Source organism: Ammospiza nelsoni, chromosome 6, assembly GCF_027579445.1.
Source record: "Ammospiza nelsoni isolate bAmmNel1 chromosome 6, bAmmNel1.pri, whole genome shotgun sequence".
In the NCBI taxonomy this organism is placed as follows: Eukaryota; Metazoa; Chordata; class Aves; order Passeriformes; family Passerellidae; genus Ammospiza; species Ammospiza nelsoni.
This window is the reverse complement of record NC_080638.1, coordinates 26,726,546-26,744,953: the sequence shown is the minus strand read 5'-3', so window position 1 is coordinate 26,744,953 and position 18,408 is coordinate 26,726,546. Positions and strand designations below refer to the sequence as shown.

General features: G+C 48.2%; 1 protein-coding gene across 1 annotated transcript in view; it reads left to right on the top strand.

Annotated features, from left to right (window-relative positions):
• Positions 1 to 16,941, top strand: part of LOC132074730 (transmembrane protein 263-like) — a 199,642-nt gene extending 182,701 nt beyond the window's left edge. The window contains exon 3 of the mRNA XM_059474716.1: positions 12,103 to 16,941. Within this exon, the coding sequence (XP_059330699.1) occupies positions 12,103 to 12,389 (287 nt within the window). The 3' untranslated portion in view covers positions 12,390 to 16,941. The remainder of the gene's footprint in view (positions 1 to 12,102) is intronic.
• The last annotated feature ends 1,467 nt before the right edge of the window (positions 16,942 to 18,408 follow it).

The window sequence follows — 18,408 nt, the reverse complement described above, 5'->3', positions numbered from 1 at the left end:
AGTAGCAAGTTTTGCAGCCTGGGCTAGTTTTAGTGATGGCAATTTGGATTTTCCAAGTTGAAGGTCCCTCTTGGCCTGCTCTTGGGTGCCTTTTACCTCATGGGGAGAATGTGGAGACCTCTCTTGCAACTTGGGCAGCAGAACAGTGGCACCTCGTCTGTGCTAACACCATCCAGAATGAGGTGGAATGTTTGATTCGGGCCCAGGGAGCTCTCTGCCTCTTCCAGATGTGCCAGAGCTCCTGTGAGATGTGTCACCCAGTGGCCACTCTGTGGGCCAGTGCCTTTCCCAGCCCTGTCCTCAGAGAGCATTTGCAGAAAGAAGGGCTTCACTGCAGCACCTGGTGCCAGGGCCTCAGTCTGTGACTACTGCTCAATAAATTGAAGAGCAGTGAAATTTTCCTCTTGTGCTGGAGTCTCTGTCAGTGTCTCCTGGTCAGCAGCTTGAGGAGTGGCTGCATTTCCCTCTTGTGCCAGAGTCTCTGGGTTGCCTGCTTGGCACACAGAGAGGAGCCACAGTTGCCTCCTGTGGTGCTGGAGGTACCAAGGGTGTGCAGTGCCCCTCTTCCTCTGGAGCACCAGGCAGGGCTGGCTGGTTCTCTGGCACTGGCAAGCTTGCCCACCCTGCTGCCCCTCCCAGCTGCTCTCTGGGGCCAGAGGCTTCCAGCCCCTCCAGCACTTCCTTCTTCTTGCTGGTGGCATCATTCAGGTGCAGGTCAGGAGGTGATTTCCACTTGTGTTCCTGACAGGAGAGCAGGGGATTTGCAGAGGTTGCCTGACTCCCTCCAGCCAACACCTGCTGAGCTCTGCTTGTGCACAGCAGGCATGAAATGCCAAGTGCAGGGGCTCCTAGGCCATTTAGGCTCTGTGTTGTTGGAAAATTAAGATTCTTCTGCCTGGAATCCCTCAATACAGAGTTAGTTTTGGTAGGGAAAAGCTTTAGAAAAACACCAAGAGCTAGAGGATATTCAAATAGAGAGGTTTTTTGTCTGTAGTTTGTAAAATTCAGTTTCTGACTACTGAGCCCATTAAGAAACCCTGCTGGGAACACAATATACACAGGGGTTCTCCAAGCCAAGACAAGGTGGTTTGTTTCAGGGGAAAGCTTGTTGGGACTGGAAGAGAGCTTGATGGGATTTCTGATGTGCCATCAGCCTCTGATTAGATTCATGTCACTCCAGTCACTCCCTATATGCATCTGATTGGAAACAAAGGGAAGAAAATAAAGGTGCAAATGAGTTTCTGCAATGATTGCACTAGCCAAGCTAGAGTGTGGCATGGTGGGATCTGGAGTTTCAAAAGTTTTATTCTGTCAAGAAGGAGGGTAGCATGTGCTTGCATGGGGACCACAAGCTGAGCTGGAAATCCTTATGTGAAATCTGGGAAGAGCCTGATACATAGATCCTGCAGCTCTGCAGTGTGGTACTTGAAAACATCCTTGGATGCTCCCTCATTTTTAAAGGAATCAATTGTTCTGCACTGTTGCTCCCCTGTGTGTACAGAACTGCAGAAGAAAATTTAGGGGAATCAGTAGAGGAAGGTAATGTTGCTGTTAATTTCCCAATAGTAGAAGCATGACAGCATTGCCAGGCTGGGCTGCATCACAGAATCAAGACAGTAAATGTCTTAACTTGAAGGCCTGAAAGGCTGCTGTAGGTGTGCTGCTGATTTTTTTTTCACATAGCCCTGTTCTGACAGCCAAGTTGGCTTTTCTTGGCTTTGCCTCACAGCAGGTAGATACCATAGAAGGGTAGTGATCCAGAGGGATCTGGGATTCTCCAGCCTTTCAGCCTTCTGCAGCACATCACTATCCCAGTCAGGCATATGGGAAGATTTTTGGCAATTGTTAAAGAAAATGAGAGCAGAAGTATTAGTAATGTTTTTGAAACTGATCATACATTAAATCCCTGCTCAGAACTGGTTTAATCAGACTGAAGGGACATCTTTGAGGGGATTGAGAAGGGAAGGTCTTGCTGAAATGGGTAGGAGATTGTTTGATATTCCCCCTCCTAGTGCAACAGAGATGCACTGCAGAAACTCTTCAGGAGAAGTAAAATCAGAATAAGAGAGGGAATTGGGCTTTCTCACTTCATACACTGTGATTCTACTACTTTATGGTCAACTGGTCTTCTCCACGTAGTGACAGGGGATATCTCAAGCTAGAGTCAAGACTGGCTCAGGATAAAGCCAAAGGCATAGGGGCTCCTCCCTTTCAGACAAAGCACAGCCTGTTTATCAGGCCCTCCCATGAGAGTGCAGGGACTGATTTGTGGCGGCAAGCAGGAGTCTCTCTTATTCCAGATATTCCTCCAACTATATGAAGCACTAATCTTCAAGGGAGGCCTAGATATCCTAGCATTTCTGAGAGCCAAACTGGACCCTGGCTCCATGGCAGTCCTGCCACAGTATCAAATGAGTCCAATTTACCTGCAGCACCAGGGAGAGCCCTTCAGTGACCATCCGAAAGCCAAGTGTGCACAGCATCCCTGCTGTGCTGTGTTGAAATCTGCCCTGGAAAGTGAAAGGACATGAATATGGAGGGAAGCAAAGGGAACTGTCACACCGTGTTCCTAAGCAGCAGCTCTTTGTCTGTGCAGTGCAGAGGCAAGGTTTGATGTCTCTTTGGGCAGTGTTAGTGCTAGCTCTAATTTATGCATTCCAGGCTGAGATTTCCAGGTGATGGGCTCACTGAGGAAACAGGTAGCGCCAGCTGGCTCTTTCTGAAGTGACAGGGTGAGGGGACACTGAGAGGTTTGGGTGCAGAGCTGGGGGATGATTTTTGCACTGGAATAGATCTAATAGTCTGAGACATGGATGAGTCCCCGTCCTTCTCTGTTCAGCCTGGCTGTGGGGGAGGGATGCTCTGCTTGTTTGCTCCCAGAGGCACCATACCTGCCCACTCATGACTGCAGTGCTCTCCCCTTGTCAGCTGAGATGTGAAACTGAATTTTTGAGACTAGGCCATCAAATACCTTCCTCTAGCAGAATAATAAAGGTCTATCCTGCCTATTCCTGGCATACTTGAGCATGAGCAGGCGAGCATATCTGTACCTCCCCCATAAATCCCCCACTCAGCTGCTTCTGTAGGATGCAGCTTTTAGCTTAGCTGCCTTGTTATCCTTTGGATAGACAGAAAGATCCCTGGATAGCCTCTGGGGTGAATGGGTCATTTCTTTGAGTCAAAGGTCACTTAAAATTTGTGCCTTTGCTTTTTGAGCTGCCATTCATTTTTTCTTCAATTCCTCCATGTGCCTTGGAGAGGAGTAGGGAACACATAATCAGAATAAATGCAGGATTTCTGAATATTTCACTGGTGCCACCCATCCTGCTGAAAAGCATCAGCATCCATTGCTCAACTGCTCCAGGAGTTGAAAGAGGAAATGTCTTGACCTGGATCCTTCCCTACTACCAAGGCAAGATATGTTCCCAACTTTACTAGGAATATTTTTTGATAAATGGTTGGATATCTCAGCTGTATAATGCTCAAGTTACAATCATGTGTTTCCAGAGATTAAACCTTTGATAATATAGTGGCAGAATACACAACATATTCACAGTAGTTTGTGAAAAAATAGAGGAAACTTTTGATGTCTGATCTTGGCAGCCTAGAGCACCTTCCTGTTAGTTAGTCTCACTCCTGTGCTTCTCCCCAAACTGCTGTTGGGACCTAACTTCATGTGCTTTTTTGATAAATTGTGAGTTAGCAATACTGTCATGGGAAGGAGTTTTAGCCTCACTGGACTGAGGAGGCTCAACGGAGCTGCCTTTGTTTAAAATCCACTGGGTAGCACTGGAGCATGGAAGAAAAGTTGTTTCTTACATAAGCTTGGATTATGTTATTTGCTCTCCATTGTTTGTAAGGGCCTCATAGCACCGTGAAAATTACCTTTATTTCTCTATGGATTTTGTCCTTTTTCATTTTACAAATATTGATTTTTTTTTTCTCCTGTGTCTTTATCAGAGCTGAATTAACAAGACTGTTTAACAAGATTCTCTGATTCATTTGTGGTCTTTTTGTGTCAGGTACTATCACAAGCAGCTGAAAGCAGCTCAGTGAAGAATGTGCAACCACTGCTACAGAATTGACAGAGGAGGTGATGTGCCCTGACAAGAGCTGAGCTAGCATGGGTCAAAGAGCAAGCTTAAAAAGATGGTCTCTTCATCCTGGGCGCAAATGCTAGGAAGGGTTATTTGCAACGAATAAATTTTTCTGTTGGAAAGCTCTCCTCCTCAAACCTTTAAATCTTGAGGCCACTGAAAATCTTTGAGTCTGCTGGATTACTCCTTTTCCACCCACAGATCCCCAAGTGGGCTCAAGAGTCCATATTCATGGCAAGAGGTGATTCCTGTCCTTGTGATCCAGAATCTCAGTGTAGCAGTGATGAGGCTCCAAAAGGAAAAGGAGCTGTTGGTGAAGCTTTATGTGCTCTTTCTTGCCAAGCTTTTAAGCAAGGCACTTAACTGCTCCAAGTGCTTGTAGGTGGAGCAAAAAGTGGAAATTGAAGACAGGCAGGAACATTAAGTTCAAACAAGTCAAGTCTGCTGGCCGCTTTTGATGCTTTTAACACAAGTTCAGGAAAGGTGGAGCCCAGCTGATAGCTCTCCCTTGCTGTTCATACTTGCCATAATGCACCAGTGCATTTTCTAGCCCAGGGCCCAGAGGGTGGTGAGGGTAGGGAGGAAGCAGTCACCATGCTCAGTTCTTTGCGGCAAGCTGGAATCTCTTGCCTTTCAAGATCATCTTTCCACTCTGTCAGCAGCCTTGAGACATCCTGTAGGCTCTTTAGTGACCTGTCTGGCCAGCAGCAAAAGCCTATTTTTGTATCTATTCCACATGGAGAGAGACACTGCAATGGAGATGGAAGGGGAAATGTCCAGATTTCTTTCTTCCTGAAGGGCCAACACCACTGGTAGTTTTGCTCTAGTTTTCTCCTGTGGGCTCATCTTTCTTACAACCATACACCATAGTAAGAGATGATATTTACATCAAATGACAAAAGAGTCTTAAACCAGCTGCCTATGGAAAGGGTAAATCCTCATCCTTATGCCCTTGTGAGCTGCATCAGAAGGATGGCGAGCTTTGGAGAACTTTGTCCTGGTGTGTGTTTGTTTCTCTCTGAGATGAGAGGCTAAGTATGTCAATGGGAGCTGGGAGGTTGTTTCTAAGTACCACAAGGCCAACCAGTTAGTGTTCATTAGTTTCCCCTCTGCAAAGGGCGAACTTCTTCCTTTCCCACCTTGCTGGGCTTCGAAGAGCTGGAATTAACTCCTGCCTGCCAGCGCACTGCACTGCAGGTCATGCAGGATCCCCAGCATGTTGTCTGGGCAGTCGCACCATCCATGGCTGAAACAAGCCAGGAACCTGGAGAGGAAGCAGAGACATAGCTGTCAGCAATAATGCTGAGAACAGAGCTGGGTCTCCAGGCTCCTGCCTCATCCATGTCCTTTCTAGTAGATGATACTACCTGTCTGGCAGCTCGCTTGTGTTTTTCTGGAACACATAGACCATTACCTCTGGACCATGGGACATCCTGTCTTCAGCTTCATTAGAGACCATCTCTATGCACCAGAGTAGCTGAAGTCTTGTAAGAATCAAAGGGTCCCAGGAAATCCTGGTTGAAGGAGACTCTAGCTGTTCCTGACAAAATGTTATACCTATATAAAAGAGATATTTCTGGATCAAAAAACCCAGTCACCCTCTGTAAACGAATGGCAAAGCAAAGGAACAACTATTTTTCAAGAAACAGAGACCTTTATCAGAGGAGATCCTGGCTCTGGTATTTGGAAGCACTTAGGAAGTGAGAGGGTAAATTTATGCTTCTCCTCCAGTTAGTATCTCTTCTTGCAAAGTGAAACAGTTTAAAAAAAAGTGCAAATTGCTGCTGCTTGGGCCATTGTGTGTGTGTGCGTGTTTATGTACGTGTGGCTGGCAGTGTCCTTGCACTGACTCAAGCCTGGACAAGTCCCTTGACCATGGGTTATTACCTGCTCTGAGGCCAATCTCCCTGAATTCTTTCTTCAGTGAAAGTTTGAAGTTGCCATGTTTTTACAAAGAGTTTCTGTTTTGGTGACACGAAGCTTCCCAACAAAGAGAGTCAGGAAACTCCCAACCAACTAAGCCTCACACTTCCAGAGTCAGAGCTTTGGCTGCTTCTCACCCAGGGCTCAGCTGAGGAAAACAAGGCACTCCATATCACTGTTCATTTACCCCCCTGAACCCTGTCTCTCTGTGCTTCAGGGTAGATGCTTCAGCAGTTAATACTGCTCCTGGGGCATGTGCAAGGAACAATTAAAGCTCATTGTGCCAGTGAAGAGCCCTGGGGTGAGCTGGGCTGCGGAGACAGCTGCCCCATTTTGCTGTGTGCAGCAGCTTCCTGAACCGTCCTGTTGCAGGGAGACGAGTAGTCTTGCTGATTGCAGAGTTAAAGTTTAAAACTCCAGGGCTAAACTCCATGTGGCATTTCTAGGCTTTTTGCTGGTGGCAGCCATCATGGTTTGTGCATGGTTTGCTGGTGGCAGCATTTGGTGCCTGGGCAGAGCAGGGCTGGGCAGAGCCCAGCTGCTGAGCCTGCAAAGCCTTTTCCAACAGCTGCAGCATGGGACTGATGGCAGGAGAGAAGCCAGAGTGTTTGAAGAACAAACGCTTTGTAGCGCTCCCTTTAACATTTTGCCTGTGACACTGCAGGATCTCTATCTTCGATCCAAAAATGACAAAAAGGACATGAACAGCAGTTCCTTCCTCTCAGATGTAAATGCTTGTTACAGATGTGACCTGCAAGATTCAGCTAAGCTTTCTCCAGCAGCAGAAAAGGCTTGGAAGAAGGTGGTGTTGGTCATTCTCTGGAGAAGGGTCCTGCTAGGTGATGGACAGTGAGATTTCATTTGCGCCCAGCATCAGAGTGGTCTCTGCCTGCTTCAGCTGCTTGTGCCAGTCAAGGAGTGCATCACCCAAAGGAAGGTCTCAGCTGCAGGATAAACTTGTGTAGCTCCACAATAGCAGGCTGGTGTGCATGGGGATGGGGCAAGTTTTCTTCTCATCTTTGTGATTTGTCTGGAAATTAGAAACCTGTCCAGTGATAAACTGGAAGTTGTCATTGGTGTCTTCACTGAGAATGGAATGGGAACAGGAATCAAATCAGTGCCAGTCATGACGATACAAGTACAATTTCCTTGTTTAAAGCACTGCACTAACTGTACCTAATTAACCTTCATGACAGCACAGCAATACAAGGAAATAGGGATCATTAACTTCAGTTTTGCTTTACAGAAAGGGAAGAGAAACATCGGAGCCAACCCCATGCATTTCAAATTGAGGTAGGCTTGAAAAAGTCACAAGGTTAAAAATAACAATAATCCACTTGGGGTTCTCAGAGCATTAAGAGTGCACTTGAATCAAACTTTCAGTTTTTTCTCCAAGAAACATCAGGACTGGAAACTTCTCTCCCATGTATGCTTGTTTGTGACTCAACAACCAAGGCTTTCAAAAAATCACACATTTTCAATCACAGTGGGGCAGAGGCAATAAAGGTCAGAATGACTTCCTCAGTGTTGCTTAAAAAAGAGCTAAGAAAAGATGGAACTGAACTGTGTGAGTAGTTGACCCTCCACCCCCTGCTTGTTCCTCCAGACCAAACATTTTTCTAGGTGAGGGAACCTGCCTAAATCAACCAGTGGCCACTTAGTAGCTGTCAGAGGAGTAATTCAGGTTTGAACTAGTGACCTCACCCCTTCCTCCCACATCTACTGAGGGACAGACTGATGACATTGACTGTTTTTAGTAGGCCTCTGAGCAGCCTGGCTGCTTTGTCTGGGGCCCAGCAGGAATGGAAAGATGCAAAACTAGTGCTGCTCTCTGACACTGCTTTCCTAGCTTGGGGCTGTTTTTATAAGTCAGTAGGAAAGAGCAACTTGCGCAAGTCCTTAAAGTAAAGAGTTCACCCTGCCTGTTGTATCACCTGCTGGCAGGGGCTGAGGGCAAGAGTAGTGCCTGTGCAGTTTGTCCTGGGCACCAGCACAGGCTCACATTTTGTCTCTCCAAATGCCTGCAGCACAAAGCCCTGAAAAATGTCATGGCAACACAGAAAGTTGTATGTGTTATTAACAATCTCATTTCTGCCCATAGATCCATAGATGCTGTTAGGATCAGGTGAGAAGATCTGCCCTGGTGGGCAGGACCGCTGCTCGGGAAGAGAAGCCAGTGGGGAGTGCAGGTGGTGGTGGCCAAGGAGGAGAGTGTGGGGAGGCACCTCTGTTGTGTGGGGTGCCAGCCCCAGGCCAGGACACAGGCATTGATACAGGAGAGCCTTTTAATCAACTCTTTTCTCCTACTTATTCTTCTGTTCTAAGCTGCCATGGGGTGAAGTGAAGCTGAATGGACCCGTGAAAAGGCCAGGTCATTGACGGAGGAAAAAGGGCTCTGCAGATTGTGAAGAGCTTTCATGAGCAGCATGGGCTGCAGCTGGCTCCAGGGAACAGAAGTGTTCCCCTGCTTAGGCAGTGTGTCTGTCTCTCTGATTATTTTGTGTATTTCATCTCTGCTGTCTGTCTTGCTCTTAATCTGGACTCCTCTGTGCCAACAAAATGCTTAGCTCGCTCCATTGTCTGAGAGACTAATTTGCACTGTAAATCTGATGCTTATCTTACATGACAGCTTACTGTGGGGTTTATTGCAATCCTGAAGACAAACTAACCAGGGGTGGCTTGAAAGCTTTCAATGCATCATCTGGAATATAGAACAAATATGACCCATTTCAGCTTGCCACCAGGTTAGGATGTGGTCCCTTGTGGTTGGGGTCACCAGAGATTTATCTTCTTCTGTTCAAATCTATTCAAACCTGAGCATCTTTGGGTTTTGGTTTAGTTTTTTGTATATTTGGTTGATAGGCTTGGGATTTTTTTGGTGTGGTACATCTTCTGCTTTGTGTTGGAGCTGTTAGAATGCTTCTGCAACAGCCTCTCACCCTCCCAGGGCCAGATCTTCCATCCCTTCTGCCTGAGGAGTTCTAAGGACAGTGAGAGTGGCTGCAGACCAGGTGCAGGCAGTGTGCAAGCACTGGTGCTCCAGTGCGCTGCAGCTTTGTTGTCTCTGCCAAGCTTAAGCAGAAAGAACCTTTGTCCTTGCCTTGTCTTCATTAGTGTTTCCTGACACTTGGTCCAGTATATTCTACTCTCTGCTGGCAGAGTAATGTCCTCCCTCAGTCTTGTCTGCAGTTACCACCTTCTCTCTGGTCCGTAGCTGTCCACCTGCAGGCATTCACATTCCCTATTAGAGATTCTTACACTACTGTAGTTCAGATAGCTGGGCAGCTCCAGAGGCATAAATCTTCCTACAGACAAGTTCCAGGTAGCCTAAGATGCAGTTTTACTGGGGAAGAGCCAGAAGGATTATTGCTACTTTGATATAGGTCTTGGTTCTGCAGCTGAGCATGCCAGTAGGTGTTTAATGCCCAAAGCTTCTGCATTGCAGTCCTCTGGGACACAAAGGATCCGTTTCCTCACATGGGGAGCAGGAATACAAGACCTGCCATCCTTGAAGAATAGTGGTTGTTTGGAGGACCACTCTACCTTTTATCTAGTCCTGCTTTACAGTTGCATGGATTTCTGGACCCTTCAATTCTTCCTGCCCTTGGACTGCAGACAAAACACAGAAAATGGCTGTACTGGATAAGCACTGTGGAGCAGTTGAGGACTTAGCAGCTAAAGTGGACATGGAGCCAATGGGTCTCAGCAACATTGAGGGAGAGGAGAAAAAGAAAACCTCTTGAGAAACTGTTGAGGAATAGGTAAGGAATAAGTTGTATACTGGGTAGAACTGTACACTGGAAACTCTGTACTGGCCCTTTTCCAGCTCCATATTTCAGTCCATGTTATCAGATAGATGTGCAATTTAAGGCTTATTCCAAGTCATCAGAGATAGTGAGCATCAGACTCCCTGCCCAAGGGAGACCTCTGTTCAGACTGGGAGAAGCTATGGGGAAAATGTATGAATACAAGAAAACTCCAAACTCTGCAGAATTTTAGCGGAATCCAGGACAAAAATACCTAGGGAAGGATCATCACACCACCTGATTCTGGTTTAAGGTTAGAGTTGAGAGAGTCAAAGAGTCTAGAGCTCCAGGAACACTGCAGCTTGAAAAAGCTGGCACCACTGCCATGGTGATTTCAGCAGGGCCCCAACATTGCTACTCCCACATTTTTCTGATGTGGAGACCCTTGGTGTTGTATTAAGGTTCCTCTTAGGCTAATGGGGAATATTTCAGCCCCTTCTGCTGGGCTGTGATAAGCAGGATCTGGATGCTTTCACAAAAAATTGGAGCCTGATACCACTTTATACAAATACAACAAAACTGCAGTGATTGAACAGGCAGCAATATCCTTCTGTAGTTCTTTCCACCTAACAAGATGCTCCAATGAATAAAGCCATGGGAGCTTCCATCCTTCAGGAAAAGATCTAACAAAACTGTTGGATAACCAAATATGTGCCAGCATCATTCTCAAATAATTGCTATTTAGCTTTTTACAGACCTAACTCATGTTCTGCCTTTTTTTTAACCTTTTTTGTCTGCATTTTTTTGTGATCCTCACTTTGTGAATCATTGACGGTGAGGGGGGGGGAAACAGAGCCTATAAACATTTAGGTTTTCTGCTCCTCTGACAATTTGTTGTCCATCTAAAAATTATTCCCACTTAGCACCATCTGCAGTTGTAGCAGCACAAACATCCACCACTTTGCTGTTTCTGTAACGGAGCTGGAAATACAATATTCATTACCCCAGCTGAAGATATTTTCTTACACTGTGAGGTCAGAGGCATTATTTCATGCTGGAGAATTAGAAAGATTAACAGGTTGGGTGGACTCGCCACCATTTCACTTTCTGAAGTGAATCACCATCCCAGAATGGAAACTTCAATGGATTTGATATCACCTGCCCACCACCTCTACTTTTGTGGGTGTTGTCACTTGTGTTCAAATACAGAACAAGCTACAGTGGAATAATAAAAGCAGAAAATGAATTCTCATAGTTGGACCTGCAAACCTTCCACACCAGCTCCCCGTGGATTTCAGGGTGAACCCACTTCTTTTTTTTCCTGCCAGGATTGCTTTATTGTGTTTTTCAATTATTAGTAACTCATCTCATGCACAGAACTGGCAGCAAATCAGAAGTCAGACTATCCAAAATACCTTGGCCCATGAACAGAGCTGCTCTGGCTTTGCTGCCTGCACACCACTTTGTTAGCTGATGCAGAGGGAGAGGGTTGTGTGCAGGCCAGCAGGAGAGTTGTCAGGTTTGAATCCCGTGAGAAGCAGTTCAGAGGCAACCCTTTCCCAAGATGTGGTTGAGCTGTGAACCTTATATCTGCAGTGTTGTGGGCAGGTGTGATGGCAGCTTGGGTGGGTATATCATGCTGGCCTTGATCCAGCTGGCACAGGTAAACCAGCAGTGACACAGTGTAGTAACTTAAGCACTGTCTTAACACTATTAAATACATAGCTGGGATCTCTGGAGGGCTTGTACAACCCGAGGTGACGTTTCTGTCACTGTATCTTTACTGCAGCTATCTCTGCTCACTCAATTACAGCTCTCGCAGATAAGTCTGTGCTGTGCCTCCATTCCACATCTGACACGAGCCCAGACCTGCTTCCAAACAGATGCTTCTGAGGACCTGCAGGCCACACAAACATCAGCTGTTGCTGTCTGTAGTTCATGCCTCCTGTGCTGGCATTAGTCTTTGTGATTTACTGGCATTAGCCAACACGCATGGGAGGGGAATTGTATCTCTTGTAAAGTGGGATTTGCTTTGCACTGCAGCACAAAGGCTTGCAAATCTGGGGCTGTAACTGACCTGCCTTTTTCCCTTCTCTGTCACACAGGCAATTCTGTTCCCACTCCTACCCTCTCGAAGTCCTTTCCTGCTATGCCATAGGCCTGGATTGCCTTGGTTTCTCCTTCAGGCACCAAGAGGTCTAGGGCTGCAAGGCAAGGCATTATGCACATGAAAGCATGTGCCATGTGCCAGGACAACCATCCTCAGCTGGAAAGGGTGCCCAGGGAGGTCTCCGGCATGACCACTTCTGACATTCCCTTTCTCTCTCTCCCCACAGATGCCAGCAAGGACCACCCACAGCAGCAGGCAGGAGTCATCTGGAGAGTGACAGGCGGCCTATTCAGTATCACCCGGGGAGCTGTGGGGGCCACACTGGGAGGAGTTGCCTGGGTGGGCAGCAAGAGTCTGGAGCTCACCAAAACAGCTGTGACCAGTGTCCCCGCTGCCGGCGTTGGACTGGTGAAGGGCAGCGTCTCAGCGGTGACCGGCGGCGTCGGAGCTGTGGGCAGCGCGGTCGCCAGCAAAGTCCCTTTCACTGCAAAGAAGAAGGACAAGGCTGACTAATCCCTGTCACGGCTCCCTTCCAAAAGATCAACCTGCCCATACTATCCCCCTACCCAGCACCTCTTTGAGTTGGAACCAGCCGCTTCAGGGAGGCTCAAGCGCCCGAGCAGACTCCGGCTGCAGCCTGCTCGGCACCGCCTGCCTAGCTCAGAGCTCACAGAGCCACTGTCAATGCCTTTCACTCCCATCACCTACTGGGAACCATCTTCACTCTGAGGACTTTAAAGGCGCAGTTGTCTCTGTCTTGTAGTTTCCTTCCTCCCTTCTTGTTCTTGTAAGCATGGAGGGATGGGAGAAGGCATCAGGCTCCATCTGCCTGGAGGTGAAGGGAGTAGCAGGGGATGGGGTGGAACTATGCCTAGCTTGAAGTGTGGGTTGTGTATTCAAATTCAACTTCAGCTGGGAAGACAGCCTCTGAAACACCCCTTCCCTCTGGAAGGTGTGTTTGGGAGGTGTGCCTGGCAGAGAACTGCAGAAGTCCGTCGATGCAAAGGAGATATACTGTGAAGAGGGGGAAGCCTCCCTCCCGCCCTGCACCTCTTTTCTTTGCAGGGCCCATCCCCACAAGCTGCTCCCAGTCACTGACTCCCTGGCTGAATTGAACCCTTCAGAGAGGGAACCCTCAAGCTCAGCAGAGCAGCTCTGGGATGATGCCACACCACAGCACGATACATCCCAGACCATCAACTTCTGCACAGATTTTCTTGGTGAGAGGGAGGAATATAAAAGCTGCTGTATGTTCCCATTTGAGGAAGGAGCTGTCAGTGGCACTTGCCAGGCCTCTGTGATATTGCAGTTCAGGCAGTGATGTTCCACAGAGAGACCAGGCCTTTTGTTTGACCCTTAAAGTCCTTCCAGTATCCCATTCTGTAACAAGGGCATTTTGTCTCCTGGCCACACTCACACTCCACAGACGTCACTAGTAACCAGGAGCAAGTGTGTTCCCAAATGCCATCCAAATTCTGCTTCAGGGATGGTGGGGAAGCTGAGAGTCTTGCTCTCCCCATGACTCAGCACCCTGGGAGTGGGGGCCTGGGTGTGAGTGGGCTGCACCATGTTGGAAAACACTTCCCAAGGGGCTGAGCATGCTCCAACAGCAGTTAGCCTGCACAGGGCACCAGCAACTCCTCTTCTGCACACTGCTCCTGCGGCCCCAGCCCGGCTCCTCTAAAGGACCATGTTGCACTAAATAGCCCACCCATAGTCGTAGTGCCGCAGAAACCCAGACACCTGCATCCATCTGGGAGTCACAGCCATCCTCAGCCTGGCCCCTGATGCTCAGCGGGCCGTGTGGCATTGTACAGACACATATAAACACAAACATGCACTCACTCACTCCCTCCAAGGTCCCCTGTAATTCTTGGGATGAAGAAAGCCCCAGGCTCCACCATTAACTCTGCAGCTCCTGGCTTTGGCAGGTGATTTGCCTAGGTCTGTAGGTGTTGAATGCATAGGCAAGGGAAGCAGTGCTTGTGCTGTATTTTATAAACATGCGTGTGTGTTAGCGTGCGTGTAAGTCCACAGACATGTCTTCAGCCAGGGAATCAAACCTGTGCCACTGCTGCAGAGGAGTTCACACAGTCATCTTTGGCACTTCCAGAGTCTAGTTTTTATATAGGGTCCTGGTCAAAAGAAAAATCATGTTTTAGAGGATGTTTTGCCCTCTGTTGCCCAAGAGCATAGTTTATTGAAACCAAAGGAATGTGAAAAATCCCCTTTCTCCTGTCTATGCTGTTTGTTTTCTCTCAGCCCTATCTTTTGGACGTTGAAGCCAACTTTCTTGATCTTCATTTCCCCTTGGAGGTCGTTGCACTTCCTGACTGCTCTCTTGTGCTTAGGACTTAGACATCAGGGAATATTTAAGTACAACACACATACACCCCCGCCACCATTTTTGCTGAATGTTCTTGAGCTTGTGATGCAGTTTTCATTCTAACCTTTATTAAATCCACATTTTGGGATGTATGTTGCTGTGTCCCCATGATAATCATGCTGGTGTTAATCACTCTCCATACCCTTTGCTAGGTAGCCCCTGCTGTTTGCAGTGGTAAGAAGCTGCTGATCTCCACATTTTGCTACTCTTGACAGTATGAGAAAGGTTTGACTTACATTTTTGTTTCTGAAACAGAAGCAACATTTGGTAGGTGTGTGCATTTCCTCACTTTGTGTCCTTTGTTCTGGTGAAGGCCAAGTTGACCCTGACATGCCAGTTTTGTCTCTGAAGGCAGCGGCTTCACAGAAAGATCAGGCCTTGATGTGTGCCTGTACTTTGCTGGGATGCTCGTGGCAGTTGTCAAGGCCAGAAGAAGTCCTGTCTGTTCTCCCTTTGTCTCAAATGCTCTGCAAAGCTGGGGGACAGTTTGCACTGCATGGATCTCTGCTCACTGCTCTCCCTGAGCACAACTCATCTCTTATTCCAGATCACAGACTGCCTCTGAAGCGAGCTCTAGCCCCAAAGCTGAAAGCTGCTTGTGTGTAACTAGCTGTGTTGTCACCAACCCTCTGAGAAAGATAGCTTCTGGCCATTGGGACAGAAGAGTCTTCTTCCTCAATGTCTCTCCAAGGTCTTGGATGGGAGAAGATAGAATGTAAGAACCTTCAGCAGCCAGCCCTAGGTGGGTGGTGGGAGGGTGATTGTGCTTTTGGCTAAATAGTGTCTCTTGCTGGGGGAGGCAGTACATCCTGCCCAAGCTGTTGTCTGCAGGCCTGTGTGTACACATCAGGTGTGGCAAATGGGATAAAGGTGATGTAAGGAAAGCCACTGGGGCCCTGAGGGTTTCCCATCTTTTTATTTCTTCTCTTCTGTGCATCCTTGCAGGAAATAGAATAAAGCCTATCATTTGTCTGGAACTGCCATTTCCTTGCAGGATGGCCTGGAGAAGAGGAGATGAGCTGGTGAGGAGAACTCACAGCCTAAATCACTGTTCTTACAGCCCAGCTGAAAGGACAGCTCAGGGACCGTGAGTAGCAAGAGATCAAATTAGCAGCAGGGGTAGAAGATTAAATCTACTCCTAAAACAAGGCCTCACACTGCTAAACAGGCATTCAGGAATAAGTGACTCTCCAGGACTCAAAGGCTTTAAGAAAGTCTGTGCTAGGCCTGCTCAGTTCACCATGGTGACCCAGTCCCAGCCTACTTTTCTGGGCATTTACAGTGCCAGAGCACAGGGAAAACAGGGTCAGTTGTCCCAGTCTAAAAGTAAAGATGCCTTCTGACAGCTTTGGTTGCAGGACAGTGGGATTTGGATTGGATGGGGAAGCTGTTGGCTCTTGTCAGATGCCCTCTCTTTCCTCCTCCCCCACTACAGAGACTCCAGTCACCCAGGCTACCAGTGCAGCCCTTCTCTCACTGCACAGTCATGGTACAAAAACTGTGTTGTGCTACTGGATGGAGTAGCTTGGCACAAAATAGGAGGGGGTGGCATCAGGGTAGAGGGAAGGGTTAAAGGGAGTTTATATATAGAAGATGAGGAAAGAGTGGTGTGTCAAGAGGACTTGAGGAGTGGGGGAACAAGAAAACAAGGACCGTGGAAAGAATTTGTTTCTTAGGACAGGCTTTGAATCAGAAGATGAGTGCAATGGGGTTTGTCCTAGGGAAGAGCACAGAAAGGGGAGTGAATCAATGTGGGTTTTGGTGTGGGGGGGTGGCACATGCCTGGCTTGTGCACTGCTTCCATAGTAATGATGATTGCTAGCAGTTTCCATTTAGATAGATAGTGGATGGTTGAAGCATCAGATCAGCTCCCTTCTTATCACCCACCCTTCCCAAATCTCCCCCAGGCTTTTGTCATGATCTCCCCATGATGGGGCTGGGTCTCCCCCATGGTGGAGGTGGGATGTGGCCATGTTTGCAGCCCTGTGTCCCACCTTGCCTGGCTGTTCCCTGTGCCTGACAAACATGTCCTGGCTGAAAGGAGACCCACAGGTGCATCCTCTCCTCCCTTGTCCCTGACCTTAGTCTCATTATCCTTTACTTTTTTATCCCTCCCTTAGCTTTTGGTCTTGCCCGTGGATAGAGCTCCCCAAAGCTTTTGGTGAGACCGTCATTAAACATCCACTCTCTCAGTGCCTGGGAGGCAGAGGGTGATTGCCCCTGCAGTTCCCCTGCCTGGGAGAGAAGTGCATGTCTTCCACCCCTCTCTGTCTCCTTGTGTTTTGTATGTGGAAAATCTTAACCCGCTTCTTTTTCTCTGGGTTCCCTTGTTGGCTCTTATCCCTGTGGGTGGGTCATTTCCGTGTCTCCATTGCAAAGTCATCCTTGTAAAAACAACAGCATGAGTGGGAATGTGGAGATGGTTAGAGAGAACCACAGAGCCAGGGCCCAGCTCTGCTCTGTAGGAGCTGAGGAGGCCTTTGGCAACTCAAAACTGTGGCCACACGGTCCTGTGCACAGTGCTGGGCTCCAGAGAACACTTTTGTTCTTTATCATTTCATTGTCTGTAATTGGTTTCCTACTGAATTTGTTTGCTTGGTTTGTTTTGCAGTGTGTTTCTGGGAATATTCTGCATCTCTGTATTTTAATTACAGTAAAATTTGAGGATAAAAACCGTGATTATGCTGGCTCTTGTTCCTAGTGGGGGGAAATGAGGAGAGGAAGCACAATTGAAGGAAGATGTTAGAGATTCCTTGGGAAATTAGATCTCTCCCCTAAGGGCTCTCGATGAGGCACCAAGCAAGGCAGAATCTCCATCCCTGCTTAAACTGGGACATAGCTTTCAAGTGTGGTTCAAAAGCCACTTTGCTGCAGGCGCCTTTCCTGATTGGAATGGTAAGAACAGTTTGGATAAGACTTCTAAACTCAATTTTTTGTGTTGGTTTAAAGACCAGTGCATAAGAGAGCTTTCAGGCTGGGGACAGCTGGCCTAGCCCTGAAAGTGGGATCTCAGCAGCTGAAGATGGGAAATTTTGCCTCTACAGCCGCTGTTCCTTCAGGCAGGTTTGCATAGCCACTTTTCCCAGCTGAGGAAGCAAATTCTGCTCACAGCAGCCTGCTCATTCTGCAGGAGATGGGGGTTTGCCATCCCTCCCCAGGGCTGCAGCGAGCCCCCATGGGGCAGCCTGACCCTCTGCTGGCTGGCTGGCAGTGCTGGTGCTGGGGGGCACAGCCAGCAACTCCAGGCACCTCATCTGCTCCACAGGCACTTAACCCAGGGCAGAGCCACGCAGTGCTCCCTGGAATGCACAGCCCTCAGGGAGGACTGCAGGCCAGTGGCTGGGCAATGCTGGATCAGCCACAAGACAGGGTGTCCCTTTTACTGGGTCGAGGCCAGGAGCCAACAGCTCAGCATTTGTTAAGTGCTGACAAAAAGATTAATTTAGTAACTAATAATAGGGCAATCAAGCCATTTATTTGGTTGGCATTTTGCTGCCAGCTGCTTGGGAAGAGCAGCACACAGTGCACCAATAAGGCTGTCTGCAGCCACCTCTGCCACCTGCCCTGTTCCTCCGTCCTCGCTTGCAGACTCAGCCAGGCAGTGTGGCTTGGGAGGCACCAAGATGGTGGCAGGAGCAGGTTTGGCAATGACAGGTGGGTGAAGACACCTGGGGACATGGTCTCTTCCAGGGGCTCCCCTGTGCCCACTGTGGGGAGGGAGATGAGGAAAGTGCCCATCCCACAGCAAGTGCACACTGTGCCCCCATTCCTCCTCCCAGAGCTGGAACCATCCATGTAGCCTTGCAGACAGCACAGATGAAGTACAGGTGCTGGAACTGTGAGCCCTGAGAAGCTCTCAGGTACTTCACAGCTTCTCACGTTCCCTGCAGCCCAGCTGGTTTGCCACATTAAGCCAAGTCGCAAAACACCACTAACAAGCTGCTCCTCCAGTGGTCTTTTAGGGGTGAAAGGGTGGTGCAAAATCACCTATAGTTACAGCTTTGTCCTGTCTCACTCAGGCAGTGTTTCCCATCCCCTGTGTGCAACTGCAGCACCCAGTCTTCTCCCAAGAAAGAGTGAGCAAAAGCTGCTGGGCAGCAGAGCTCAGAAGAGACCTTTGGAGAGAAGACCTGCCCAGGTAGGTGG